Source organism: Delphinus delphis, chromosome 4 (assembly GCF_949987515.2).
Source record: "Delphinus delphis chromosome 4, mDelDel1.2, whole genome shotgun sequence".
Lineage (NCBI taxonomy): Eukaryota > Metazoa > Chordata > Mammalia > Artiodactyla > Delphinidae > Delphinus > Delphinus delphis.
This window is the reverse complement of record NC_082686.1, coordinates 70,213,326-70,241,056: the sequence shown is the minus strand read 5'-3', so window position 1 is coordinate 70,241,056 and position 27,731 is coordinate 70,213,326. Positions and strand designations below refer to the sequence as shown.

At 48.0% G+C, this 27,731-nt stretch overlaps 3 protein-coding genes across 7 annotated transcripts in view; 2 read left to right on the top strand and 1 right to left on the bottom strand.

Moving 5' to 3' along the window:
• The window catches only part of LOC132424761 (integrin beta-5-like), a 91,650-nt gene extending 79,959 nt beyond the window's left edge, over positions 1-11,691 (top strand). The window contains exon 8 of one of the 5 annotated variants that reach the window (XM_060010802.1): positions 8,352-11,691. In XM_060010802.1, the coding sequence (XP_059866785.1) occupies positions 8,352-8,450 (99 nt within the window). In that variant the 3' untranslated portion in view covers positions 8,451-11,691. The other 4 variants (XM_060010804.1, XM_060010801.1, XM_060010800.1 and 1 more) reach the window with 4 other exon arrangements.
• LOC132424764 (mucin-13-like) overlaps positions 1-27,731 on the top strand; it is a 176,908-nt gene that overhangs the window by 120,565 nt on the left and 28,612 nt on the right. The window lies entirely within an intron of this gene.
• On the bottom strand, positions 3,479-6,092 carry LOC132424760 (chaperonin-containing T-complex member BBS12-like). The gene has a single exon (XM_060010798.1). It carries the CDS (start codon positions 5,708-5,710, stop codon positions 3,566-3,568), a length of 2,145 nt encoding a protein of 714 aa, XP_059866781.1. The 5' UTR covers positions 5,711-6,092; the 3' UTR covers positions 3,479-3,565.

Sequence of the window (27,731 nt, the reverse complement as noted above, 5' to 3'; positions counted from 1 at the left end):
TTTTTTTTTTAAGTTGATGATCTCTTAGGTTCAAATGCATTCTAACAACCCTGCATGTTTACTCCTTCCCCACAACGTTTGATATTTTGGTGTCATATTTTACATCTTTTTGTTTTGTAGATCCCTTTACTACTTATTGGGATATAAATGATTGTATTACTTTTGTCTTTTAACCTTACTACTAGCTTTATAAGTGGTTGATCTATTACCTTTACTGTATGTTTGCTTTTACCAATGAGAATTTTTCACTTTGTAATTTTCATATTTCTGGTTGTGGCCTTTTCTACTTAGAGAAGTCCCTTTAACATTCCCGCAAAACCAACTTAGTGGTGCTGAACTCCTTTAGGTTTTGCTTGTCTGTAAAACTGTTTATCTCTCCTCCAACTTTGAATGACAGCCCTGCCAGGTAGAATGTTCTTGGTTATAGGTTTTTTTCCTTTCATCACTTTAGATATATTGTGCCACTTCCTTCTGGCCTGCAAAGATTATGCTGAAAAGTCAGCTTATAGTCTTATGGGAGTTCCTTTATACATAACTAGTTGCTTTTCTCTTGCTGCTTTTAAGATTCTCTCTTTAATTTTTGCCATTTTAATTACAGTATGTTTTGGTGTGGACCTTTTTGGGTTCCTCTTCTTTGGAACTGTCTGTGCTTCTTGGACCTGAATTTTTTTTCCTTTCCCAGGTTAGGGAAGTTTTCAGTTACTGTTTCTTAAAGTAAGTTCTCTACCACTTTCTCTCTCTCTTCTCCTTATGGGACCTCTACAGTGCAAATGTTAGTATGCTTTATGTTGTCCCAGAGAGCTCTTAAGTGTTCCTCATTTTTTTAAAATTCTTTTTGTGTGTGTGTGATATCCACTACTTTGTCTTCCACTGATCTGTTCCTCTGTACCATCTAATCTACCATTGATTCCTTCCAGTGTGTTTTTTATTTCAGTTATTATATTCTTCAGCTCTGTTTGTTTCTTCTTTGTATCTTCTAACTCTTTGTTGAAATCTCATTGTGTTCATCCATTCTTCTCCCGAGTTCATTGAGCATCTTTATGATCTGTAGCTTGAACTCTTTATCAGGTAGATTGCATATCTCCTCTTCACTTAGTTCTTTTACTGAGGTTTTGTCTTGTTTCTTCATTTGTAACATATTCCTCTGTCTCCCCATTTTGCCTAACTCTCTGTGTTTATTTGTATGTATTAGGTAGGTCACTTCTCCAAGATTGAGAAGTGACCTTATGTAGGAGACATCCTGTGGGGCCCAGCAGCACACTTCCCTCTGGTCACCAGAGTTATATGCTCTAGGGGTGCCCCATATGTAGACTGCCTGAGCCCTTTTGTTGTAGAGGGGCGAACTGCCATGGGCACATGGAAGGCAAGCCTGGCCCTCAGCCTGGTTCTGCCAGGCCTTGCCTCATGCAGTGGCTGCTGGCCTGCTGGTGAGTGGGACTGATTCCTGGAGCAACTGGCTGCAGGATCCAGGGAGCCCCAGGGCTGGTCCTGGCCCACTGATGGGCAGGGCCAGGTTCTGGGGCTGTTGTCAGTCCACTGGTGGGTAGGTAAACCTGTGGTGCTGATATGCTAGGGAGAGGACTCCAATATTGCACTTGCTAGCACCGGTGTCCTCATGGTAGAAGGAGTTCCCCAAAATGGCTTCTGCCAGCATCTATGTCCCCAGGGCATTTCCCCTTTGCTTCCTGCCTCTTGGGGAGGTGCTCTAAGATCAACAGGTTTGTCTGACCCAGGCTCATTTTAATTTATTGCCTCTGTGCTTAGACTTGGAGCATCTGAGATTTTGTGCGAGCTCTCTAAGAGTGGAGTTTCTGTTTCCTACAGCCCTCCAGCTCTCCCGAACATAAGCCCTGCTGGCCTTCAAAGGCAGACATTCTGAGGACTCGTCTTCCCATGCCAGACCCCTAGGCTGGGTAACCCAGTGTGGGGCTCAGACCCCTTGCTGCTTGGGAAGAACCTCTGCAATTGTGATTATCCTCCTGTTTGTGGGCTGTCTCTCTAGGGTGTGAGTCTTGAGTATATTGCCTCCCTGCCCCTCCTACCCATCTCATTGTGGTTCCTTCTTTATATCTTTAGTTGTGGAAAATTATTTCTGCTTGTCGTCAGGTTGTTCTCATCGATAGTTGCTTTGTAACTATTTGTAATTTTGGTGTGTCCCTGGGAGGAGGTGAGCCCAGGGTTTTCCTACTCCACCATCTTGACCATACCTAATAGCAGACTTTGTATTAGCAATGGGAAATGAGTTTTGTGTTCCATCTCTAGTCCCTGAGGAAATGCCAATGCTTCAACATTTTCTTTTTTAAATCACCAGTGCATAACCATCATGTCAAAAAAGAAGAGAAAAGTGGACTTCAAGTGCCATGCTTTTAAATCCCAGTATGCATTATTTTGGAGTATGGAGTATGGATTATTTTGTCATCAAATTCGATGGCAAAGCATTGCTTATTATGCAACAACACGATTGGTGGGCTAAACTAATAGATTATGTTAAGTTACCAGACTAAGGATGTATCACAGGAGAGCAGCCATCAGGAAAAATAGAAAATTTTAAATGAATTATCTCATTGCAGCAAAATTTCCTCATAAAATTAAATAATGAAAATGAGGCTGCAGTGAAAGCAAGTTTTCAAGTGGCTCATTTGTTAGCCAAGCAAGGAAAACCAATTAGGGATGAGTTAATTAAATTGTTTTTGATTGCAGCAGCCAAAGAAATGTGTCCAGACAAAAGAAATTTATTTAAGACTGTTTCAGCAAGAAGAGTTGCTCAAAGAGTTGAGAACATTGGGAACAGTGTCAATGGTCAATTAATAAACAAGGCAAATAATTTTGAGTGGTTTTCCTTGGCTCTTGATAGGTGAGAGATGTTACCAATACTACTCAGTTGTGGTTTATTTAAGGAGCCAGTGACAAGTTTGAAGTGACTGAATAATTAGCCTCTATGAAGAGCTTCTGTGGAACAACTATAAGAAATAATATTTTCAAAATGAAATTATCTACTTTAAATGGGTAAATATATGATATGTGAATTAAATCTCAATAAAGCTATTTTGTAAAAAAAATATTTGCAAAGAAATTGTGAGAACACTATTTTCAGTATAAATTGAAGTAGAATCTGCTAAGATATGTTACAGCTGAAGGTGGTAGAAATATGTGTGGAGCAGAAAAAGCTATAGTTGGATTCACTTACAAAGCTCCTGAAAATGTTAGACATTTAAAGCCTATGGTTATTCATTATAGTATTTATGAGTAAGAATTCTGTGGAGAATATTTGAATATACCCTGTGTTGTAGAGCCGGTACTGTTAACGATGAATGTCATTCACTGTCAGTGGACTTAACCATCACTGGTTCTGTGAATCTTAGTCTAATATAGAAGCTAACAGCCTGACTTATCCTACTATAAAGCAGTTTCATGGCTGAGCAGTAGTGAGCAGAGTGGAGCAGAGACTGAGATATTTGCCTGCAATGGCTTTTTTTTTTTTTTCTTTTCTTTTTGGCTACTAGAAAATTTATTATTATCACGACATATTACCAAAGATTATTTTCCAAAGACTTAGCCAATAACACTACAAAAATAAAAAGCCCTCTGATTCCTGCGAATTTATCTGCGTTTGTTCAAGTCCAGTGATAATTTCACTGTCTGTCTGAAGAACTAACAGTACTAAATCCAAAGCTCGGCGCCATGCCTCAGTCTTTGGTGTAACAACGTCATAAACTCTTGGAATCTGTTCCAGTTTATCTGAAATGTCTGAATTTAAAATCCCACTATTTAGTTTACTATATTCATTCAAGACGTAAGATGAAGGAGAGCCAGAGTCTGTAGCATTTTGTAGATGATGTTGAATGAATGTGCCGGCTTCAAATTCTGATGAGTAACTGGCAGTGTTATACAGGAGAGTTGAAAGGTATCTGCGCCATCCATTTGCCAGGAGTTTAAGCACAGTCGGTCTGTACTGTGGCACAGATGAGGCCAGCCAAGAGGAAGTATTATGAAGCCATCCTGAACAGCCTTGGTTTCCTTTATTCACAGACTGCTCCGCAAGAATCTGAAGATGGCTAAGACACAAAAATTCAACTGCGCCACCCCCAAGGAAGACCTTTTGCTCTTTTAGAGCATGATACAGACGATAGGCACACGTCCAGAAGGTATCTTCTTTGGTTTGCACCTGGGCAGTGACTGGACTAGTCAGCACTACTGTAACCAAATTAATTCCTTCTGTTTTTAACATGATTGCCATTCTGTTGATCTCAACTGCAGCATCAAAGGGAATGCTTCTCCAGGTGGTCACACAGGCCCCACTGCCCACGCAGTTCTCGTTCACTTGTGTAATGTAGGTCACCTGCACTGCTCCTGAAGCCTCTGCAAAAGCCTGCATTACATTGCCATTCATTGATCCAATTACCAACCTCTTGCTGTCTGTGCATTTTTCAATTAAGCGTTCAGACACATTTCCTTGTGCCAGGACAAGGTTCACATTGAACTTGATTAATACCTGTAACACATGATCTGTCCACAGTTCTTCTGAGCCATCTTGTTGAAACTTCAAGCTTTCTGATACTGTTTTAATACTTGCAGACTTATTAAATCCCAGGTGGCGATAATTCTCTGTGAGATCACCTTCAACAAGAACAACCCGAATAGGCTGATTCTGCAATTCCTTGATCAGAGCAGCACTAGATATTGATACAACAGTGATATATCCTGGACAGACACAAGAAAAAGTTTCAGGGAAGCCCGGTAAGCAGCAAGTGAAGATTCTTGAAATGTCAAAAAGAAATGGCACTGTACAGCTGCCTTGTTGCATACCTGCGTTCTGATATTGTAGCCGTACTGCTTCGTCTACTAACTTCATGCTGCTGTGACCTCCGTGACTCAAACCCGCCTCCAACTCCACCAAATCATCACATCTGTAAGTCTTGGGAGTAGCTGCACTAAGTTGTTCTAGAACTCCGTCTGGTTTGCTTATCCATTGATTATTACCTGTCCTACTAAAATGTCTACTGTGGGTTAGTACTGACTTTCTGCAGCGGGTGTCTGCAAGCAGACTGTTTTTCAGAGTTTGAGGAGTTTGTGATGTGTTTTCATCTGCTTCAACCTTATCCTGAGACCTAAAGAGTTGAGGTGATTTAACAGGTCTCCCAGAAAGACTGTAAATGGCCAGTGACTGAGAGGCAACATCTTTGAGATCACGCTCTTTCTGTATCAAACCAGTACCTGAAGGGATGTGGAGAAAAGGGCATACGCCGACACTAAATGTTTCAGGTCCAGAAAATGTCTTTGTGTTAACCATACGGTCAAATACATTGTGGACAGGTACTTGAAGGGAAACTACCTCTTCAATGCATGAATTCAAGCCTTCTGACATTACAGACACTATTAATGAAATGGGGACACCCAAATGAAGACATTCTTCAGCAGCACTGCTCCATGCACCAACAAGAAACAAAAGAGTACTGGTTCCAGTTCTGTATGTGTTATTTTGTGCTTGAACTGCTTCTCTGAGAAGTTGTCCCACTGCACTGGTTAAATCCAAACTTTCAAGAAGCCTTACTGTTGAACTGATTAACACACTTTCATGACACTCTTCATCTATAATAAATTTGGATGATTTTACTGGGCCTAGGAAAGTTCTTCCTGTTTCTGCAAACGATGAAAGCTGTTGAAGTCCCACGTGCCTTCTTTTGTTTATGACCCTGCAAGCCATCACCATGAATCATCATCTTGCAAAGCCACTAATCTTGATGAAATCCAACTCTGTCTACTCCATGTTTACCCTGGGGCAGCTCGCTCTTTTCTCCATCCCTACGGGAGGCTCCAGTTCCCCGAAGTTCTGCCTGACACTGTGACGCCAAAACGTCCGGGGGAAGAACCTTCCTTTCCGGTTCGCATTTTGCGCAAGTGCGCCGCGGGCCCCGCTGGGCTAACGGATAGTCCTGGTTGCCTGCAATGGCTTTTGAAGGTAGCTTTTGCTAAAGACTTGGTAATGCTTCTTAATGAATTCAACTTACAATTACAAGGTAAAACAGCACTACATGCAAATTTTATACTATGGTTAAGTCATTTTAACAACAATTTAATAATGTTGTATAATTCACAAGTAATGTCAAGCTACTTTCTATACTTCCCCTGCAGTCAAAATTTAAAATGAGAAGAAAGATCTTCCTATCTAGCCTGTTTTTTTTTTTAAAGAAGATATTGGGGGTAGGAGTTTATTCATTTATTTTTGCTGTGTTGGGTCTTCGTTTCTGTGCGAGGGCTTTCTCCAGCCGCGGCAAGCGGGGGCCACTCTTCATCGCGGTGCGCGGGCCTCTCACTATCGCGGCCTCTCTTGCTGCAGAGCACAGGCTCCAGGCGCGCAGACTCAGTAGTTGTGACTCACGGGCCTAGTTGCTCCGCGGCATGTGGGATCTTCCCAGGCCAGGGCTCGAACCCAAGTCCCCTGCATTAGCAGGCAGATTCTCAACCACTGCGCCACCAGGGAAGCCCCTGTCTAGCCTTTTATTGAACAAGCTTGCTGACCCAGATCTAAGTCACAGTTCTACCTGTGCTTCAGATTCCTAGCCATAATATATGTATTATAATAGTAAATCTTCTTTATGATTCTGAGTTAATAAGTGTGAAGTGAAGAGTGTAGAATGGTGGCACATGGTAGGTGCTTTTAAAGTGTAAGTTGTTATTAATAACTATATTTCTATAGCTCTTCTGAACTATGCAGAGATGTGGTCATTACAAAAAGCTATCTGTAGGCAGAGGGAGGCCTCTGGTGAATAAAAGTTTCCTTTAAGACAGTCCTCTGTAAAATTGCTGGAGAGATTTCCATCTAATCCATCCCAGATTACATTTTAAATTTTTTATTTTTTGGTGGCAGCTTTATTGAGATGTAATTCACATACCATACAGTTCACTGATTTAAATTCAATGCATCATCACAGCCAATTTTAGAATATTTCCATCATCCCAGAAAGAAACCCATACTTCTTAGCCATCATCCCCTCATCCTCCCACTTCCCCCTAGTCCTAGGCAACAACTGATCCACTTTCTGTATCTACAGATTTGCTTATTCTGGACATTTAATATAAATGGAATTATACGATATGTGGTCTTTGTGACTGGTTTGTTTCACTTAGCCTATTATTTTCAAGCTTTATCCACATTGTACTTTATTCCTTTTTATGGTGGAATAATGTTCCACTGTATGAAATATACCACATTCTGTTAATCCATGCATCCGTTGATAGACATTGGGTTCTTTCTATCTTTTGGCTATTGTGAATAATGAACTTTCATGTACAAATTTTTGTGTGGACAAGTTTTTTCACTTCTCTTAGGAACATATCTGGAAGTGGAATTGCTGGGTGAAATGGGAACTCTCACTTTTTGAGGAATTACCAGACTTTTGTCTAGAGTAGCTGTACCATTTTGCATCCCTACCAGAAGTGTATGAGGATTCCAATTCCCCACATCCTCACCCATACTTGGCAATTATCTGTCTTTTGCTTATAGCCATCTTAGTGATGATAAAGTGATATCCAGCTCACTTTCAATTCTCTGGGATGATGTATTGGGGAAAACTACTCTTCCCACCACTCCACACTGGGTCCGTGTGGGAACAACACCCTGGGGGCCCAGCCCTGCAAGAGCTTCAGGGTATTTGCACTAGAACGTAACTTTTTCTCAGAGGAGAAAAGATTCCCAGAGATTGTGCCCCGTTGGTAATTAGTTTTCAGTTCACAAACCCACACATTTATACTACCCTCTGAATGAGCATTATTGGGAGAGGAGGAAATATTTTTCAAGGGACTACAAATAGTTACAGGGCAGATTATTACAAGGCATCTTGACTCAGCAGGAGCCAGGACAAGATGGCTTCTAGAGAGAAGTTCTGTAGACACTACTGCCCAGCCCTACCTCCCACCACCCACTCCCCAACCTTGTGATTTCCAGAGACACCAAGGAGTCTTCTGGGGAGAGGGACCAGGGCCGGTGGGAGAGAATTTCCAGAAAGGAAGGGGGAGTCTCCCTGAGGAGACAGACCTCCCCTCACTGCAGGAGGTCAGAGGGAAGGGTGGTTTCTGGTCCTTCCCTTTATGGCGGCTGCCGCCCAGAGTGGAGCAGAGACTGAGATATTTGCCTGCAAAGGAATCCTGCCAATCGGGGGCTGTTTATTGCGTGCCTGTGTGCGCTGGCCTCTGCTGGGTGTTGTGCTTATCAGGTGCACTGTACAGAGAGGGTTTCAAGGTGAGATCTTCCCATTACGGGAATAGCTCCCAGCCCACCTTGCGTGTGCCCTGCATAGCACTTTCACAGTTATCGCAGAAATGCTCATTTCAAGTCATTGCTCTATCCGCAGAGCCTGGAACAACATCTGGCAGTTGTAGATGCTCTAAAGTGTTCGGTGAATGAAGGAAAACACCTAGACTTGACACTGGCTGGTGGAACCCAAGCATAGTACCTCACTGTATCTATTGTTTTGTAGTTTATTTATACTTAGTAAATACAGTATTGCTGAAAATTTCCTTTGTCATAGTGACTATGTAATATTCCTCTCATGAACTCAATAAATTTGTCTTGACCAAGCTCTAGCTTTTGGACATTTTCATAGTTTAAATTTTTTCCTATGAAGAATAATACATCCTTGTATAGATGTTTTTGAGCACAGGTCTGACTGTTCCCTTAGGATAAATTCCTAGAGTGGAATTGCTGGGTCGAGTGGTGGGTCCATTGTTAGAGGCCTGTGATGCATATCGCCAAATGTCCCTTCCCCCAAAGGCTGTGTATGAGGCGTGTTTCCCACACACCATTGTCTTCAGCAAGCATTGTCATTCTTTTCATCTTCTCAGTAAGATAGGCCCATAATCAGAATATCTAACTGATTCCTGATGCTATGCAGCCTCTCAGGAGATTGCTTATGAATGCATGCCCAAGTTTTATTTCAAATTTGTCATAAAGAAAACAGTTCCTGAGATAGCCAGATCAAAGATTCCTTCTTGGGCTTCCCTGGTGGCGCAGTGGTTGAGAGTCCGCCTGCCAATGCAGGGGACACGGGTTCGTGCCCCGGTCCGGGAAGATTCCACATGCCGCGGAGCAGCTGGGCCCGTGAGCCATGGCCGCTGAGCCTGTGCGTCTGGAGCCTGTGCTCCGCAACGGGAGAGGCCACAAAAGTGAGAGGCCCGTGTACCGCAAAAAAAAAAAAAAAAAAAAAAAAAAAAAAAAAGATTCCTTCTTGGAAGAGACATTTTATAGGTGATGAAGAACAACAGCGACCAAAAAGAATTTCTGGTTACAGATCATTGGGAAAGTTGCAGGTCGAGTTGCAGCCTTGAACGTCAAGTTAAACGTCATTACACTCTCCCCAGACTGACAGTAAGCTGGCGGCGGGGGGTAACTTCCCCGGAACAGGTGCTTATCTGAGAATAAGTCAGTTATCAGAAAATAACTCGGAGTTCAGCTCCAACGCAGGCTTGGTTCAATTTTCTCTTTTACTACTTTCATGTGACATTTGTCATGTTGTTGATATTTCATATTTCCTTTTACTTATTTCTATTTACCTGTCTGCTTCCCCCACCCCCATGCTTTTAAAAGCCCTCCTCCGCAACACCCACCCAATGATGTGTCCTAACATCATGTTTTCCATACAGGATTCTTGACAAACCATATATCGTCTCTACTCTTTTCTTCCATAATTTGTTTTCTTGATATCGACATTTTTTCAAGACCTAAATGAATTTACTTTTAAAATAAACTTTACATCATCACCTCAAATAAAACACTAGTTTCATTTTCCATAAATAGAAAGTCACGATAAAATAAATACAATAAAGGTGAAGTGTGATTGGATTCTAGGTGGGTATCTGTGATTGCCAAAGGCTCTTTGAGCAGTTCTCTTCCTTGTAATGGGAAATAATGCAAGAAAGAGAACAGTTGAAGATATATTAGCAGTAAATGAGATTTTACAATCAGAATGACTGAAATAAGTTTGAAATTGCAATTAACTTCCCCTTCTAAGTGAACCAGTGTTCTCGAATGCTGTGTCCATAGACCACTTAAAATCGTCTGTGTGCTATGAGCGCAGTGGCTCTCACACCTGAGCGTGCATCAGCACTTCCTGGAGTCTTGTTAAAACACAGATCACTGATTCAGTAAGTCTGGGCTAGGACTTGAAATGTGCATTTCTTTCTCCCTCCCTCCCTCCCTCCCTCCCTCCTCACTTTCTTTCTTTCTTGCTGCGTTGGGTCTTCATTGCTGCGCGCCAGCTTTCTCTAGTTGCAGTGAGCGGGAGCTACTCTTCATTGCGGTGCGTGGGCTTCTCATTGCGGTGGCTTCTCTTGTTGCAGTGCACCGGCTCTAGGCGCGCGGGCTTCAGTAGCTGCAGCATGCAGGCTCAGTGGTTGTGGCTTGCCGGCTTTGTTGCTCTATAGCATGTGGGATCTTCCTGGACCAGGGCTCAAACCCGTGTCCCCTGCATTGGCAGGCGGATTCTTAACCACTGCGCCACCAGGGAATGTGCATTTCTAAAAAGTGCTCGGGCCATGCTGGTGCTGCTGGTCCAGGGCACATACTCCAAAAGGCACAGCCCTCATTGCCTCGCATCTCACTTTAGGAAGAACTGGCTAGGGAAGGCCGACAGGTGCAAACCGGAAACAACTGCAACTCCAAACAGGTGCAAACCTACTCCCGTTCGTTCTGACCATTTTCCTCTCAAAGAGCAACAAGCCCAGGCCCAAGGCTGGCATCCCTGAGAGCAGTGCTGTAATTTCTAGAAACACTCACTTCCTCTGGGAGGAAAGCTGAATTGCAGTGTGTGGCCAGGAGAGAGCTTTCTGGCCTTCATAAAACCTCCCCAAAATCGGCGAGCAGAGGAGGAAGTAGGTGAGAAGCCACACTACTTCCTTGGGGATGCCCCTCCATATGACTTCTCCCGGAGTTGAATTTTCTAAAGACCGATATTCAAATGGAATTAAGGAGTCCACAAAAGTTGACTCTCTCCATGATGAGAAAATTAATTTTTTTGAGAACTGACTAAACTCAGTGAAGTGAGTAGATAAGTGATTGTCAAGTTTTATAAGCCACACCTCCAAAAGCCAATGCCTCGCCCTTTCGAAGGCTAAGGTGTTTGAAACGCAGCTCCAGGGATGGAATGCCCACGTGCCGGCATTGGAACCTTCCTCTGAGCCCTTGACATCACCTGTGTGTGAGAAGAGAAAATCTCAGGAAGAGAGCTCGACCATGATACTGCCTCCCAACAAGTCAATCATGTTAATTGGTCCATGTTTCTCTCTAGGGCCTATCTTTATAGAGGTATATTTTTCACATAATTAGATATATAATGAAAACCTTGCCGTTAAAGAAAATTTTTTTATTAAAGTATATGAAGTGTAGTTGATTTACAATGTTGTGTTAATTTCTGGTATACAGCAAAGTGATTCAGTTATACATATATATTCTTTTCCATTACGTTTTATCACAGGATATTGACTATAGTTCCCTGTGCTATACAGTAGGACATTGCTGTTTATCTATTTTATATATAGTAGTTTGTATCTGCTAATCCCAAGCTCCTAATTTATCCCTTCTCCTCCCCCTTTCCCCTTTGGTAACCATAAGTTTGTTCTCTATGTCTGTGAGTCTGTTTCTGTTTTGTAAATCAGGTCATATGTATCACATTTTAGATTCCACATGTAAATGATATCATCTGGTATTTGTCTCTCTCTGTCTGACTTACTTCACTTAGGATTATAATCTCTAGGTCCATTTAAGTTGCTGCAAATGGCATTATTTCATTCATTTTTATGGCTGAGTTATATTCCGCTGTAGATATGTACCACTTCTTCTTTATCCATTTGTCTGTTGATGGACATTTAGGTTGCTTCCATGTCTTGGCTATTGTAAATAGTGCTGCTATGAACATTGGGATGCATGTATATTTTCGAATTAGAGTTTTCTCCAGACATATGCCCAGGAGTGGGATTTGTTGGATCATATGGCAACTCTATTTCTGGTGTTTTAAGGAACCTCCATACTGTTCTCCATAGTGGCTGCACCAATTTACATTCCCACCAACAGTCAGTGTAGGAGAGAGAACCCTACGTTTTTCACACACTGTCACAGTAGAAGAAGCACTCTTCCTTATTGCTGTATCTAAGCTTCCCTTGTGCAATGCTGTCATGTGTTTCAAGGATAGTCACCACATTTATTCCTCTGTTCTTGAATATTGTAAGTTGTTTTAAACTTTTTATAATATACATAATAGTGCAGCAAATGTATTTATACATATACTTTTCCCTTGAACTGAAAACATTTCCTTAGGATACAGTCCTAAGTGAATTTCTCAGTCAAAAGGTAAGAACATTTTTATGGCTCTTAATACTTGTTGCTGAATTGCCTTTTGGAGGCGGGGCGGGGGGGGGTGTAGCATTTGCAAGCATGTTAAATTATCTGCACCCTCACCAGAACTGAACATTATCAATGTGAACACTTTTAACAGATGTAAAATGTCATTTCATTTTTGTTCTAGTTAGTAGCATGTCTTTAAAACGAGTGAAAAGTTTAGTATTTTCCCCATACTTCTTTTTTTTTTGAATTTTATTTTATTTATTTTTTTATACAGCAGGTTCTTATTAGTTATCCACTTTATCCCATACTTCTTTACTAACTTTATTTTCTCTCTGTGGATAATTTGATTATGACAATCAACTTCTGGAAAAGAAATTATCCAAATGCATGGTGAGTCTGAAGACCCAGAACGATATCTTATTTACTTGCATTCCCTGCTCCCTGAACCTTCAACAAACTGGATGACATTCGTCCATTCTTTCCTTTAATCCATAAACATTTCCTGAGCACCTGCTATATGCCAGGTGTTCTGGGTGCTGGGGACGGAGGAGTGAACGTGGCAGGGAAGATCTCATGGGAGATGTGGCATGAGACGGCTCTCATGGGCAATAGACAACCAAAACAACAAAGAGACAAAGCCATTTCATACATATTGAGGCCATGGAGGAAATGAACTGGGCTTGGATAGTCAAGTGTCTCTTTTAGACGAGGCCACCAAGAAGAACCCTCCTGTCATTCTCCTGCTTAAATGTCCCCAAGGCTTCCTGGTTTTGCACTTAGAATAAGATACGCACTCCCTGCAGGATCGGGCCACAGTGTGCCTCTCTGACATTACCTCCTTCCAATCTCCTCCAAAATGACAGTGCTCCTCAAACACCAAAGTTGTACTCATTGTCCCCTCTGCCTTCAATGTTCTTCTCCGATGTTTGAATGGCAACCTCTTTCTTAATATCAGGTCTGAGTTCAGACATCAGCTCCCATGAGAAGATTCTGCTTACCATCCTATATAAAGGAGTACCTTCTACCCCACCAGTCACCATGCAGTTATGTTTTATTTTCTTCATAGCATGTATCACTCTCTGAAATTATTTTGTTTTCTGCCCACCCCTTGGCTCCTGTAAGGTCCAGGAGAATAGAGACCACCACCATCTTGTTCACTGCTTCTTAGATGTGCCTGACAGATGTACAGAAGTGCCTCAAACATCTGATATCAATTGAACAGCCACCTGAACTTCATTCCTGTAAAGTATCCATTAAGTGAAAAGTTAATTTCAGTAGATATGAATGCCAGGATTGGAAATGGTTTTGTCAAGCTGTCGCCAGTTAAACACTTGAGTTGGGAATATTGCTTTCCCACAAGCCATTTCTCTGGGAATGGTTTACTGAATTAGAGAGGAAAATAACTGATCAGTTTCATTTATTATCCAAGCATGATATTGGTAATCAGTATTAGTCAATCTGAGAAGACTGTGTATCAAGGGACTAGAATTAGTGAGAAGCAGTTGAAGGCAGTTGACATTTCTTTCAACATTTGATTCTGTAGACAAAAAATTCTGCCGGTCTAGTTGTTTAATCTCGATATAGATTTTAGGTTTCTAATGATTCTCCAAAGCCTTCGGGCCTTATGATGATACCACCATGTTGCAATCCTAAATGGCTTTGACACAGCTCTCTTCTGCTTACCCTATGTCTGAATAGTCGGATATAATTTAAATTAATGGGCCCGTCCTGTCCCTCTCCATAGCCAATAGATCATTGATGAGGTCCCTGCTGAAGTGTAGTTCTCTGGTGACCAGGTAATTGTGGGTAAACTTAGCTCTTTTTAGATGATTCTGCGACTAAGTCACCTAAACAGACCGTTGTTTCTATGGGAAAATGGAGTCTGTGTTTTCGACTTACAGGTGTCTAGAATATAGCTGGTGTGGTGCTAATAAATATCACCCCTTTTCCTTGCCCACATTTTGAATCATGTGAGAATTGAGACAAAGAATATGGCAGATGGAGACAAAATATCACTTTCAACAGGAGCTTGTTTCGGAGAATGTGGTTTAGGGCTTTCTAATACTGAATCCTTACCTCCCAGCTACAACAGTCCTGAATACTCAGGTTCTCCCCCAGAAGGGTAAGGCAGGATTGGAGATGAGTATTCCCAGTTTATTCTTCTGAAATAAGTCAGCACACCTCACTTAGGGCAGAGTCAGTAAAGGCACTGAGAGGCCAGGAGCGTGGCGCTCACTGAGCTGCTCCACAGGGAAGGATTCCCATCAGCCACGAGGAAGAAGCATTTCCACAACTGAGAAGCTCTATGTACTTGTCTCTATAGTCCTGGAGTGTTGTAGTCTGGTGTGGCCTGGGTTCAAAGAGGCCTAAGAAAGGATGACTGTGGGTTCATACGTTCAGGACTACCTGACCTTCTTGTTGCTCACGTTTTGCCAGGTAAGGCCAGGGAAGAGTCAGGAAGGCAGGTGCCTAGAAGACCTCCGTCCCTTCCTGGTCATACTTCCTTGTGTCCTCAGCAGAGAAGTGGAGTAGAAAACCACAGTAGATATCGACACTGTTGTAATAGAGTGGCATTAGCAGACACTGGCAGTCGTGCTCTGTGGCTACTACTCTCTTGATATCTTGAAACCAGAAAAAGGTAGAGCAGTGGGCTCTTCCTGGTTTAGGAGACAGGATTTGAGACCCTGCAGCTAATTATGTGACCTCAGGCCACTTTCTCAATTTTCCTAAATTCCTGGTTAGCCTTTTACAAAGTGAATGCACTAGGTTGAAATGCCATGTAAAAATGGCAGAAAGGGAGAACATATTTGCAATACGTATATAAAGAACACTTGACAACTCAAAAATAAGGAGACAACTCCACTAAAAATGAACAAATGATTTGAAACAAATATTTTTAAAAAGAAGAGATATGGGGCTTCCCTGGTGGCGCAGTGGTTGAGAGTCCGCCTGCCGATGCAGGGGACGCGGGTTCGTGCCCCGGTCCGGGAAGATCCCACATGGCGCGGAGCGGCTGGGCCCGTGAGCCATGGCCGCTGAGCCTGCGCGTCCGGAGCCTGTGGTCCTCAGCGGGAGAGGCCACAGCAGTGAGAGGCCCGCGTACCGCAAAAAAAAAAAAAAAAAAAGATGCTCCATATCATTTGTCGTCAGGAGATGCAAATTAAAACCAAAGTGAGATACCACTACATACCCTTTAGAATGGTTAATATTATAAAGACTGAGAGTAAGCAAGTGTTGGCAAGGATGGGTAGCAACTGGGACTCATATGTTGCTGATGGGAATGTAAAGTGCAACAGCTTTGGAAAACAATTTGAGAGTTTGTTAAAAGTTAAACATATACCTATCGTATGATACAATCATTCCACACCTAAGTATTCACCCAAGAGAAATGAAAGCGTATGACCACACAACAACTTGTGCGTGAATATTCATAGGACGTTTGTAATAGTCAAAAACTGGAAACAACCCAAATGTCCATCAACAGATGAATAGGTAAACCGGAGTATGTTCACCATATCTATACAATGGAATACTCTTCAGAAATAGGAAAAATGAATGAATGAATGAATCTCAAAATAATTGTCCTGAGTCAAAGAAGCCAGACCAAAAACTAACCCCCTCCCAAATGCAGTACATCTGCATGACTCCATTTGTATAAAATTCTAGAAAATACAAATCAATCTGTAGTGACAGAAAGCAATCCGTGGTTACCTTTGACTGGAGGTGTGGGGAAGGATGAACACAAGAAAACTTTGGGGAATTATGAGAACATTTGATATCTTGATCATGGTGATGGTTTCATGGGTGTGTGTACGTGTCAAAGCTTTAAATGTGTGAGTTTACATAAATTGTACCTCAATATAAGTTGTCAAAGAAGGGAAAAATAAAGAAAGGAAACAGGGAAGGAGGAAGAACTGACACACAGTAATACGGATGAATTTCACAAAACATCGTGCTGAGGGAGAGAAGCTGGACATAAAATAACACATACTGTACGACTCCGTTTACATACAATTCTAGAAAAAGCAAACTAATCTCTAGTGACAGAAAGCAGGTTGGCAGTTGCCTGGGGTTGGGGGTGGAGGACAGAATAGACTGCAAAAGGGCAAGAGGAAATTTTGGGTGTGATCAATGTTCTGTATCTTGATTGTAATGGTGGTTTGACATGAATATACATCTATCAAAGCTCATTGAGTTTTACACTTTACAAATGGATTGATCTATTGAAGTAAATTATACCTACCTAAATAAAGTGAGTTTTAAAAGGCCTTTGTTTAACTCTTGCTGCCAGGGATCATTCAAGCTGAGAATAATGTACCACATATGGGCCCAAGAGTTGTCTTTGCTTGGGGAAAAATATTTAAATGAGCCTCTCAGCTGTGAAGAGTAAATCCCAAATCCTATTCCTGAATGAAGATTTTTGGGACAACAGGGAACTCGCCTGCTGTGTAATCTAAAAATTTTTGTTTTCACTAAGGTTAGAGTGAAAACTCTGGCTAATATTCACGAGGTGTTATTGGCTTCATTCCTCTGCCTGGGGCCAAATGCAGTGGGGTGGGGGTCCTGGATTTTAAAGAGGGAGGACTGGATTAAAAAGACCTTCATCCAAGTGATAAAGCTGGTTCCGGAAACATGGTGAGAGGTCAGGGGCTGAGGAATAAGAGGTGAGTAGAGGACCTGCGAGGGGGGACCTGGCCCATGAACCACCACGAGTCAAGAGATCAAGTCATCTGTTTTAAGGTATTCTCTTTCTGCACTGTATTTTCCCCTCCTTGATCTGTCACACACAAACTCTCAGTAAAGTTAGATTAAAGGTTACAATTTGATATTCACTGCCTCTGAGGACATTAATGGGGGGTCATGTCCAGGTACAGTGATATGTGGGGAACCAGGGAAGCTTGGAGACATGAATACAAAGTTGCTAGAAGTGACCGTCAGAGAGGCCCAGAGCGGTGGTCCACAGTGAAAGGTGATAAGCTCAGCAACAGTCTGGAGAAACACATGAGGACTCCTCAGGGATTCTCAGAACTATAGCTGGAGGAAACTGTGGATTTCCTGCACTCCAGCAGAGTGAGAAGAGCACAGACTATATTACTGAGTGTTTAAAGGAACGGTGACCTCCTAAAAGGTGGTAGCTTGGGGATGTTTGGAATATAAAGAGATTAACTAACACCCCCCTCTGCTCCCCAGTCTCCCAAGGATGTTTGGACTGTCCTGAGTTATTTTGGACTATGAGACAAAAATAATCCATAACTCCTGGTTCGCCTCTTCTATCTCAAAAGCTCGGAAGGGACCTACGCTATATGACCAAACCCTAACTAGTAGTTGCCTTTGTCTGGTTTGACGTCAGTTAATTACTGGACTTTGAACCTGAGAGAGAGTTAAAAAGAAAGATAGCTGGAGGGAAACCATTTTCTCCCTGGATTACCTAGCAAGAACAGATAAAATGAAAGCCTTCACTCACCTCAGTCTTCTTGCCCTCCTTTTTCTAATCTCAGGTAAGGAACATTTAAAATTTTTTAATTCTTTTAATCATGTTTGTTGTCTCTAGGATAGAATCAGCAGGCTTAAGCTTAATTCCCACGGCCCCATTAGTATTTTGTGGATGAAGTTTCCTCTCCAACTGGGCTCAAAGACACAAGGCATTTCAGTCTGTGATGAAGGCAGATAGAACAGTGGTAAAAGAAGCTTCTGGACTAAGATTTGGGGTTCAGCAAGCCAGAGATTTGTCCCTGAGACTCCTGAGGCCAGACAAGAACAACTTGGTAGTTCCAAGGGCTCAGTGCCCTAGAATCCCCTTCTCGTTAACCTTCAGATGTCATTTGGGTCCTAATGCAGAGCAAGGACCTGGTTTAATCCCTGAATGTGGCATCAAGAGTTCTTTTTTGCTCCTTCCTCATGGGGGTCAAGGCTTACCTCTGGGCAAATCCCTTAATCCCTCTGAGTATTGGTGGGCATTCCTGTCAAATGTGGGTGCTCATAACCATTCCATAGGCCTGTTGGACACAGGGTAAGCCCTTGATAAGTGAGAGTAGTAGAGGAACAGGGTAGCAGCTGTCGAGATGGCCAGCTGATGAACTATTTTCTTGCTCCTGGGAGAGCATTTGCCTATGAATGACTGGTTAAGCCCAGCCCTCTTCAAGGTGAAGAGCCAGATTCTGTCATCCAGGGGCTTCCAGACCCAAGCGGGAATTAGGCAACATCTTCGGCAGTTTTCTATATCCAAAGGTTTACAAATAGCTTCCTCACTAAAACTTTTCCTTTTAATAATTTTTTTAACCGATTGTCACTGTCAGAGCTCTTAGAGACAATTAAGGGTTCTAGAAAAGTGATTATAGGATCACTAAGAGTACACTACCCCATGTGTCCAGGGGTTCCCAAGATTTGAAAAAAGGCAGCTTTGATGATCAGCATAGCCCTTAGGGCAAAAACCACCTGTATTCATCTTATTCTTTAAAAAGTTCATGTCTCTAGAATTACGAATGGGTAAACATCACTAGAAAACATTTTGAAGAAGTTTAATACATTAAATACCTTAATGAGGTATTTTTATTTCATCATTCTTTAAACACAACCCCTTCCCTACCATCCCTCAGCTAACAAGCGATGTAATGGAAAATTGGGACAATTGCTGTAAATTGTAAAAAGACAAAAGGAGGCATGTCCAGGTGGTAAACAGCTCCACCTGGTGGCATTTTCAATTGCCCTCCCTGAGAACTGCTCTGAGGAATAGTAAACGCAGATTGACAGTTCTGCAACTACAGGCATAAATGATATTACATCTTGTAATAATATGACATGTTGATATTAATATATAATTAATATTTCATATTATAAATTATATTACTATATTATAATTAATAATAATACAATAAATAATATTAACTCTTCATATTTTTCTACCAGTTGAACATCATATTTTTCAGTAACTTTTTTTTTTTTTTTTTGCCGTGCCTCGCGGCTTGCGGGATCTCAATTCCCTGACTAGGGATGGAACCCGGGCCACAGCAGTGAAAGCCTGGAATCCTAACCACTAGGCCACCTAGGGAACTCCCCAGTAATATTTTTCCAGTTTTGTCTGTTTAATTTTTAACTGTATTTATTGTGGTTTTTTTTAAGAAGTAGTCATGTGTTTTCATTTTTAATGTAATCCACTACATTTATTTTTCAGAAAAAAACAGATTGGGTACCAATTAGTATTAAATAATAGCAACTGTCATTATATATTCAATGTTATGTCTTCTGAAACTTAATATCTTTGTTCCTCCAGCCGAGAACCAAACTGCTTCAAACTCAGCTGCCTCTAATAAATAAGCAATTACTAAAGCTACAGTGACTTGAGGTTCAATGTTCACATTCAGCAAGTTTAAATCCACTCTATGTGATTTTTGAAACCTTATTTATTATCTGAAAATATTGCTTGCTGATAAAACTTGCTCAAATGCTATCGCTGAATGTACAACTCACCGATTATGCCAATACAACAAAGATAACCACATGTTTGAGGATTGCAATGAGCCAGACATTCACTGAAAAAAAAAATACAACGAAACAAAACTCACACAATATCTGAGAATCTGGACACTTTGTATCAGTGTTTGAAGTGTTTCATTAATATCTTAAGACAAGTGTATCAAAACCTTGGCATGATTTAATTGAAAGTCGCCAGTTTTATTTTTACTAACATCAGAAAGTTGTGCCTGTGCCACAGGTGATGCTGTAACTACTTCTACCACAGACCCTGCGACTCCTACCAGCCCCGCGGGCGCTCCTGCTTCCGCCAAAGGCACAGAGGCGCCTACCAGCCCCGCGAGCGCTCCTGCGTCCACCGCCGGCCCAGGGGCGCCTACCAGCCCCGCGAGCGCTCCTGCGTCCACCGCCGGCCCAGGGGCGCCTACCAGCCCCGCGAGCGCTCCTGCGTCCACCGCCGGCCCAGCGGCGCCTACCAGCCCCGCGAGCGCTCCGGCGTCCACCGCCGGCCCAGCCGGGCCTACCAGCCCCGCGAGCGCTCCTGCGTCCACCGCCGGCCCAGGGGCGCCTACCAGCCCCGCGAGCGCTCCTGCGTCCACCGCCGGCCCAGCGGCGCATACCAGCCCCGCGAGCGCTCCTGCGTCGACCGCCGGCCCAGGGGCGCCTACCAGCCCCGCGAGCGCTCCTGCGTCCACCGCCGGCCCAGCCGGGCCTACCAGCCCCGCGAGCGCTCCTGCGTCCACCGCCGGACCTGCGGCGCCTACCAGCCCCGCGAGCGGTCCTGCGTCCACCGCCGGCCAAGCGGCGCCAACCAGCCCCGCGAGCGCTCCTGCGTCCACCGCCGGCCAAGCGGCGCCCACCAGCCCCGCGAGCGCTCCGGCGTCCACCGCCGGTCCAGCGGCGCCTACCAGCCCCGCGAGCGCTCCTGCGTCCACCGCCGGCCAAGCGGCGCCCACCAGCCCCGCGAGCGCTCCTGCGTCCACCGCCGGCCCTGCGGCGCCTACCAGCCCCGCGAGCGCTCCTGCGTCCACCGCCGGCCCAGCTGCGCCCACCAGCCCCGCGAGCCCTCCTGCGTCCACCGCCGGTCCAGCGGCGCCTACCAGCCCCGCGAGCGCTCCTGCGTCCACCACCGGCCCAGCGGCGCCCACCAGCCCCGCGAGCGCTCCTGCGTCCACCGCCGGCCCAGGGGCGCCTACCAGCCCCGCGAGCTCTCCTGCGTCCACCGCCGGCCCAGCGGCGCCTACCAGCCCCGCGAGCGCTCCTGCGTCCACCGTCGGCCCAGCGGCGCCTACCAGCCTCGCGAGCGCTCCTGCGTCCACCGTCGGCCCAGCGGCGCCTACCAGCCCCGCGAGCGCTCCGGCGTCCACCGCCGGCCCTGCGGCGCCTACCAGCCCCGCGAGCCCTCCTGCGTCCACCGCCGGGCCAGCCGGGCCTACCAGCCCCGTGAGTGCTCCTGCGTCCACCACCGGCCCAGCGGCGCCCACCAGCCCCGCGAGCCCTCCTGCGTCCACCACCGGCCCAGCGGCGCCCACCAGCCCCGCGAGCGCTCCTGCGTCCACCACCGGCCCAGCGGCGCCCACCAGCCCCGCGAGCGCTCCTGCATCCACCGCCGGCCCAGGGGCGCCTACCAGCCCCGCGAGCGCTCCTGCGTCCACCGCCGGGCCAGCCGGGCCTACCAGCCCCGTGAGTGCTCCTGTGTCCACCGCCGGCCCTGCGGCGCCTACCAGCCCCGCGAGCGCTCCTGCGTCCACCGCCGGCCCAGCGGCGCCCACCAGCCCCGCGAGCGCTCCTGCGTCCACCGCCGGCCCAGCCGGGCCCACCAGCCCCGCGAGCGCTCCTGCGTCCACCGCCGGCCCAGCGGCGCCTACCAGCCCCGCGAGCGCTCCTGCGTCCACCGCCGGCCCAGCCGGGCCTACCAGCCCCGCGAGCGCTCCTGCGTCCACCGCCGGCCCTGCGGCGCCTACCAGCCCCGCGAGCGCTCCTGCGTCCACCGCCGGCCCTGCGGCGCCTACCAGCCCCGCGAGCGCTCCTGCGTCCACCGCCGGCCCTGCGGCGCCAACCAGCCCCGCGAGCGCTCCTGCGTCCACCGCCGGCCCAGCGGCCCCCACCAGCCCCGCGAGCGCTCCTGCGTCCACCGCCGGCCCAGCCGGGCCCACCAGCCCCGCGAGCGCTCCGGCGTCCACCGCCGGCCCAGCGGCGCCTACCAGCCCCGCGAGCGCTCCTGCGTCCACCGCCGGCCCAGCGGCGCCTACCAGCCCCGCGAGCGCTCCTGCGTCCACCGCCGGGCCAGCCGGGCCTACCAGCCCCGCGAGCGCTCCTGCGTCCACCGCCGGCCCTGCGGCGCCCACCAGCCCTGCGAGCGGTCCTGCGTCCACCGCCGGCCCTGCGGCGCCTACCAGCCCCGCGAGCGCTCCTGCGTCCACCGCCGGCCCAGGGGCGCCCACCAGCCCCGCGAGCGCTCCTGCGTCCACCGCCGGCCCTGCGGCGCCTACCAGCCCCGCGAGCGCTCCTGCGTCCACCGCCGGCCCAGCCGGGCCTACCAGCCCCGCGAGCGCTCCTGCGTCCACCGCCGGCCCTGCGGCGCCCACCAGCCCCGCGAGCGCTCCTGCGTCCACCGCCGGGCCAGCCGGGCCCACCAGCCCCGCGAGCGCTCCTGCGTCCACCGCCGGCCCAGCCGGGCCTACCAGCCCCGCGAGCGCTCCTGCGTCCACCGCCGGCCCTGCGGCGCCTACCAGCCCCGCGAGCGCTCCTGCGTCCACCGCCGGCCCTGCGGCGCCAACCAGCCCCGCGAGCGCTCCTGCGTCCACCGCCGGCCCAGCGGCCCCCACCAGCCCCGCGAGCGCTCCTGCGTCCACCGCCGGCCCAGCCGGGCCCACCAGCCCCGGGAGCGCTCCTGCGTCCACCGCCGGCCCAGGGGCGCCTACCAGCCCCGCGAGCGCTCCTGCGTCCACCGCCGGCCCAGCGGCGCCTACCAGCCCCGCGAGCGCTCCGGCGTCCACCGCCGGCCCAGCGGCGCCTACCAGCCCCGCGAGCGCTCCTGCGTCCACCGCCGGCCCAGGGGCGCCTACCAGCCCCGCGAGCGCTCCTGCGTCCACCGCCGGCCCAGCGGCGCCTACCAGCCCCGCGAGCGCTCCTGCGTCCACCGCCGGCCCAGCGGCGCCTACCAGCCCCGCGAGCGCTCCTGTGTCCACTGCCGGCCCAGCCGGGCCTACCAGCCCCGCGAGCGCTCCTGCGTCCACCGCCGGCCCAGCGGCGCCTACCAGCCCCGCGAGCGCTCCGGCGTCTACCGCCGGCCCAGCGGCGCCTACCAGCCCCGCGAGCGCTCCTGCGTCCACCGCCGGCCCAGGGGCGCCTACCAGCCCCGCGAGCGCTCCTGCGTCCACCGCCGGCCCAGCGGCGCCTACCAGCCCCGCGAGCGCTCCTGCGTCCACCGCCGGCCCAGCGGCGCCCACCAGCCCCGCGAGCGCTCCGGCGTCCACCGCCGGCCCAGCGGCGCCTACCAGTCCCGCGAGCGCTACGGCGTCCACCACCAGCCCAGGGTCGCCTACCAGCCCCGCGAGCGCTCCTGCGTCCACCGCCGGCCCTGCGGCGCCTACCAGCCCCGCGAGCGCTCCTGCGTCCACCGCCGGCCCTGCGGCGCCAACCAGCCCCGCGAGCGCTCCTGCGTCCACCGCCGGCCCAGCGGCCCCCACCAGCCCCGCGAGCGCTCCTGCGTCCACTGCCGGCCCAGCCGGGCCCACCAGCCCCGCGAGCGCTCCTGCGTCCACCGCCGGCCCAGGGGCGCCTACCAGCCCCGCGAGCGCTCCTGCGTCCACCGCCGGCCCAGGGGCGCCTACCAGCCCCGCGAGCGCTCCTGCGTCCACCGCCGGCCCAGCGGCGCCTACCAGCCCCGCGAGCGCTCCGGCGTCCACCGCCGGCCCAGCGGCGCCTACCAGCCCCGCGAGCGCTCCTGCGTCCACCGCCGGCCCAGGGGCGCCTACCAGCCCCGCGAGCGCTCCTGCGTCCACCGCCGGACCAGCGGCGCCTACCAGCCCCGCGAGAGCTCCTGCGTCCACCGCCGGCCCAGGGGCGCCTACCAGCCCCGCGAGCGCTCCTGCGTCCACCGCCGGCCCAGCCGGGCCTACCAGCCCCGCGAGCGCTCCTACTTCTACCGCAGACCCCACGACTCCTACCGGCCCCGCGGGCGCTCCTACTCCTACCACAGACTCTACGACTCCTACCAGCCCCACGAGCACTCCTACTCCTACCACAGACTCTACGACTCCTACCAGCCCCACGAGCACTCCTACTCCTACCACAGACTCTACGACTCCTACCAGCCCCACGAGCACTCCTACTCCTACCACAGACTCTACGACTCCTACCAGCCCCACGAGCACTCCTACTCCTACCACAGACTCTACGACTCCTACCAGCCCCACGAGCACTCCTACTCCTACCACAGACTCTACGACTCCTACCAGCCCCACGAGCACTCCTACTCCTACCACAGACTCTACGACTCCTACCAGCCCCACGAGCACTCCTACTCCTTCCACAGACTCTACGACTCCTACCAGCCCCACGAGCACTCCTACTCCTACCACAGACTCTACGACTCCTACCAGCCCCACGAGCACTCCTACTCCTACCACAGACTCTACGACTCCTACCAGCCCCACGAGCACTCCTACTCCTACCACAGACTCTACGACTCCTACCAGCCCCACGAGCACTCCTACTCCTACCACAGACTCTACGACTCCTACCAGCCCCACGAGCACTCCTACTCCTACCACAGACTCTACGACTCCTACCAGCCCCACGAGCACTCCTACTCCTACCACAGACTCTACGACTCCTACCAGCTCCACGAGCACTCCTACTCCTACCACAGACTCTACGACTCCTACCAGCCCCACGAGCACTCCTACTCCTACTACAGACCCTACGACTCCTGCCAGCACCACGAGCGCTCCTACTTCTACCACAAACCCTGCGACTCCTACCAGCCCCACGAGCGCTCCTACTTCTACCAGAGACCCTACGACTCCTGCCAGCCCCACGAGCGCTCCTACTTCTACCACAGACCCTACGACTCCTACCACCAAAACGAGTACACCTACTCCCTCCACAAATACCCCAGGTAAGAATAATTCCCTCCAAGCTTCTCACTGAGGAGTCACAGTATTTTGCAGGATGGTAGGTAAGTTTGTTCTACCAGAGTAGGGAAGTGCATATAAAGAGACCCAAGGTGTCCTTGGATATGAACCCCTGGAATTAAAAAGTCTGGGTTGCACAGGCTAATAGTAATGGCGGACATGCTAAAAGATTACCTCTTCCATTCTCCTTTCCTCAAGTTATTTGCCAGATGTGGAATATTTTTATGAACTTGGACTTTAAAAAGCTACTTTTCCAGCTTCCCTCTCCCTAGTAGATTTTTGCAAATAGTTTCACCTTCTCTGAGGTCAGGTGCAAATAAGCACTGACTCTCCAGCCCCACTGGTCTAGATCCCTGGTCTACTGAAGGAAAGAGTCACTTCTATCCTGATTCCTCATCAAATGTTATGGAAAAATTATGACATTACAATGGTAGCTGATCACAATTTAGAATTTGAGCTAATTCATGGAATTTGAGCCTGAGAGATTAAAAGGCCAAACAACAGCAGTACTCAAACAGTCCTGGACATGACCAGAGCCGTGGTCCAAAGGACAGATATTTGAGGCTACTATCTAAGAGATGATGACTGACCTCAAGCCCAAGTTATTGAAACAGAAAGCACTTGCCTCATTTCCCAAAGTCTAGAGCAGGGGTCAGTAAACTTTATCAGTGAAGGCAAACTAATAAATGTTTCAGGTTTTGTGGGCCATGATAAGGTCTCTCTTACAACTACTCCACTCTGCCATTTTAGCATCAAAGCAGCCATGGACAATATACAAATGAATGTGCCTGATTGTGTATCAATAAAACTTTATTTACAAAAACAGAGGACTGGCCAGCATTGGCTCACAAGTCATAGTTTGCCAACCCCTGGTCTTAAAGAATCCTCAAACCTAGGCTTAAAGGGTCTAGATAAACCCTGTTATTCTCAGTTAGGGAAACTGAGGCCCAGTGAGGACAGCAACTTACCCAGGGTCAAAGAGCAAGTTGATGTTTCCCTATACTTACTTCTTTTGTCTTCCCCAGTGTTCTGCAATAGATCTAAGAAATGGATGATTAAGCAAATGGAACCAGAGCCTGTATCAAAACCTGGCTCCCAATCTTCTTTCATGTTTTCAGGGGCCGCTCTGAAGGCTAGGTCAACAGGGACACAGCTACACAATCAGTTCTCCTGCAGTCAGGAAAGGGAGCTTTTTTCTCATTTTTTCTTTTTTTTTGCAGTACGTGGGCCTCTCACTGTTGTGGCCTCTCCCGTTGCGGAGCACAGGCTCCGGAGGCGCAGGCTCAGCGGCCATGGCTCACGGGCCCAGCCGCTCCGCGGCATGTGGGATCTTCCCGGACCGGGGCACGAACCCGTGTCCCCTGCATCGGCAGGCAGACTCTCAACCACTGCGCCACCAGGGAAGCCCGAAAGGGAGCTTTTTAAAGCTGTTTCTGCTTCCCCAGACACTCTCTCAGAGTAAGGCAGTCTTCTTGTGTTCTGGCCCTACACTAACTACGGGGCATGGGCCAAGTCACTTCTCTCTTGGCTTCAGCATACGCACTGTTAATAAGATGTGATTGAACTAAATAGCCACCAAAATCCTTTTCCCACTGTAACATCCTGTGATTTTATCCCTGGCACACAGACAACCTAACAAGTCTGTCCTCTATTGCCAGGGAGAAAGCACACCAGGAGTTACATGAGCGGTATATCCAGAATGGAGCTGCGCTCAGTTTCTTCCCCAGGATTTGCCAAATCATCCTTGCAATGTGGCTGAGGCCTTTTAAAAAGCCGTTTACTTTACTTAGAATAGTGGTTTACACCTTCTCAGAGAGGCGACCCTTACTGTTGTCTATGAGGTACTGCACTACGCCTCCTGTGTCCCAGGTAGCCTGCTTTTTTCACTCTTATAAAACTATTTTTCAATAGACTTTGCTTTTAGAGCAGTCTTAGATTCACAGCAAAAGCAAAAGGAAGGTAGAGTTCGCATGTTTCCCTACCCCCACAGCTGCATAGCCTCCCTTATTATCAACTTTCCTCACCAGAGGGTACATTTGTGACAACTGATGAATCTATATTGACCCATGATAATCACCCCAAGTCCAGTTTACATGAGGGTTTACTGTTGGTGTTGTATATTCTGTAGGTTTGGATAAACGTATAATGACATGTCTCCATCATTATGGTATCATAAAGACGAACTTCACCTTCCTGACAATCTACTGTACTCTGCCCATTCATCCCTTCCTCCCTGCTAACCCCTGGCAACCCCTGATCTTTTTACTGTTGCCATAGTTTAGCCTTTTTCAGAACGTCATGTAGTTGGAATCACAGTATGTGGCGTTTTCAGATCAGCTTCTTTTATTTAGTAATATGCATTTAAGATTCCTCCATGTCAATTTTCAAGGCCTGAACACCGAATAATATTCCATTGTCTGGCTGTAGCAGTTTGTTTATCCACTCACCTACTGAAGGACATCTTGGTTGCTTCCGGGTTTTGGCAGTCATGAAGAAAACGGCTATAAGTATTCGTTGGCAGGGTTTTGAGTGGGTATAAGTTGATAAATAATAAGTGAATACTCAGCATTTACACTGAGTAAATACTAAAGCATGCACTTGTGGGGTCATATGGTTACGAGTATGTTTGGTTCTGTAAGAAGCTGCCTGCCTGTCTTCTAAAGTGGCCGCACCATTTTACACTCCCAACCAGTATCAGAGCTCCTCACCAGTACTGTTTTATTTATTTTTTATAAAAGTCAATAAGGCCCACAGTTATGGAAAAAGAAGCTTAAATGGGGCAAAAG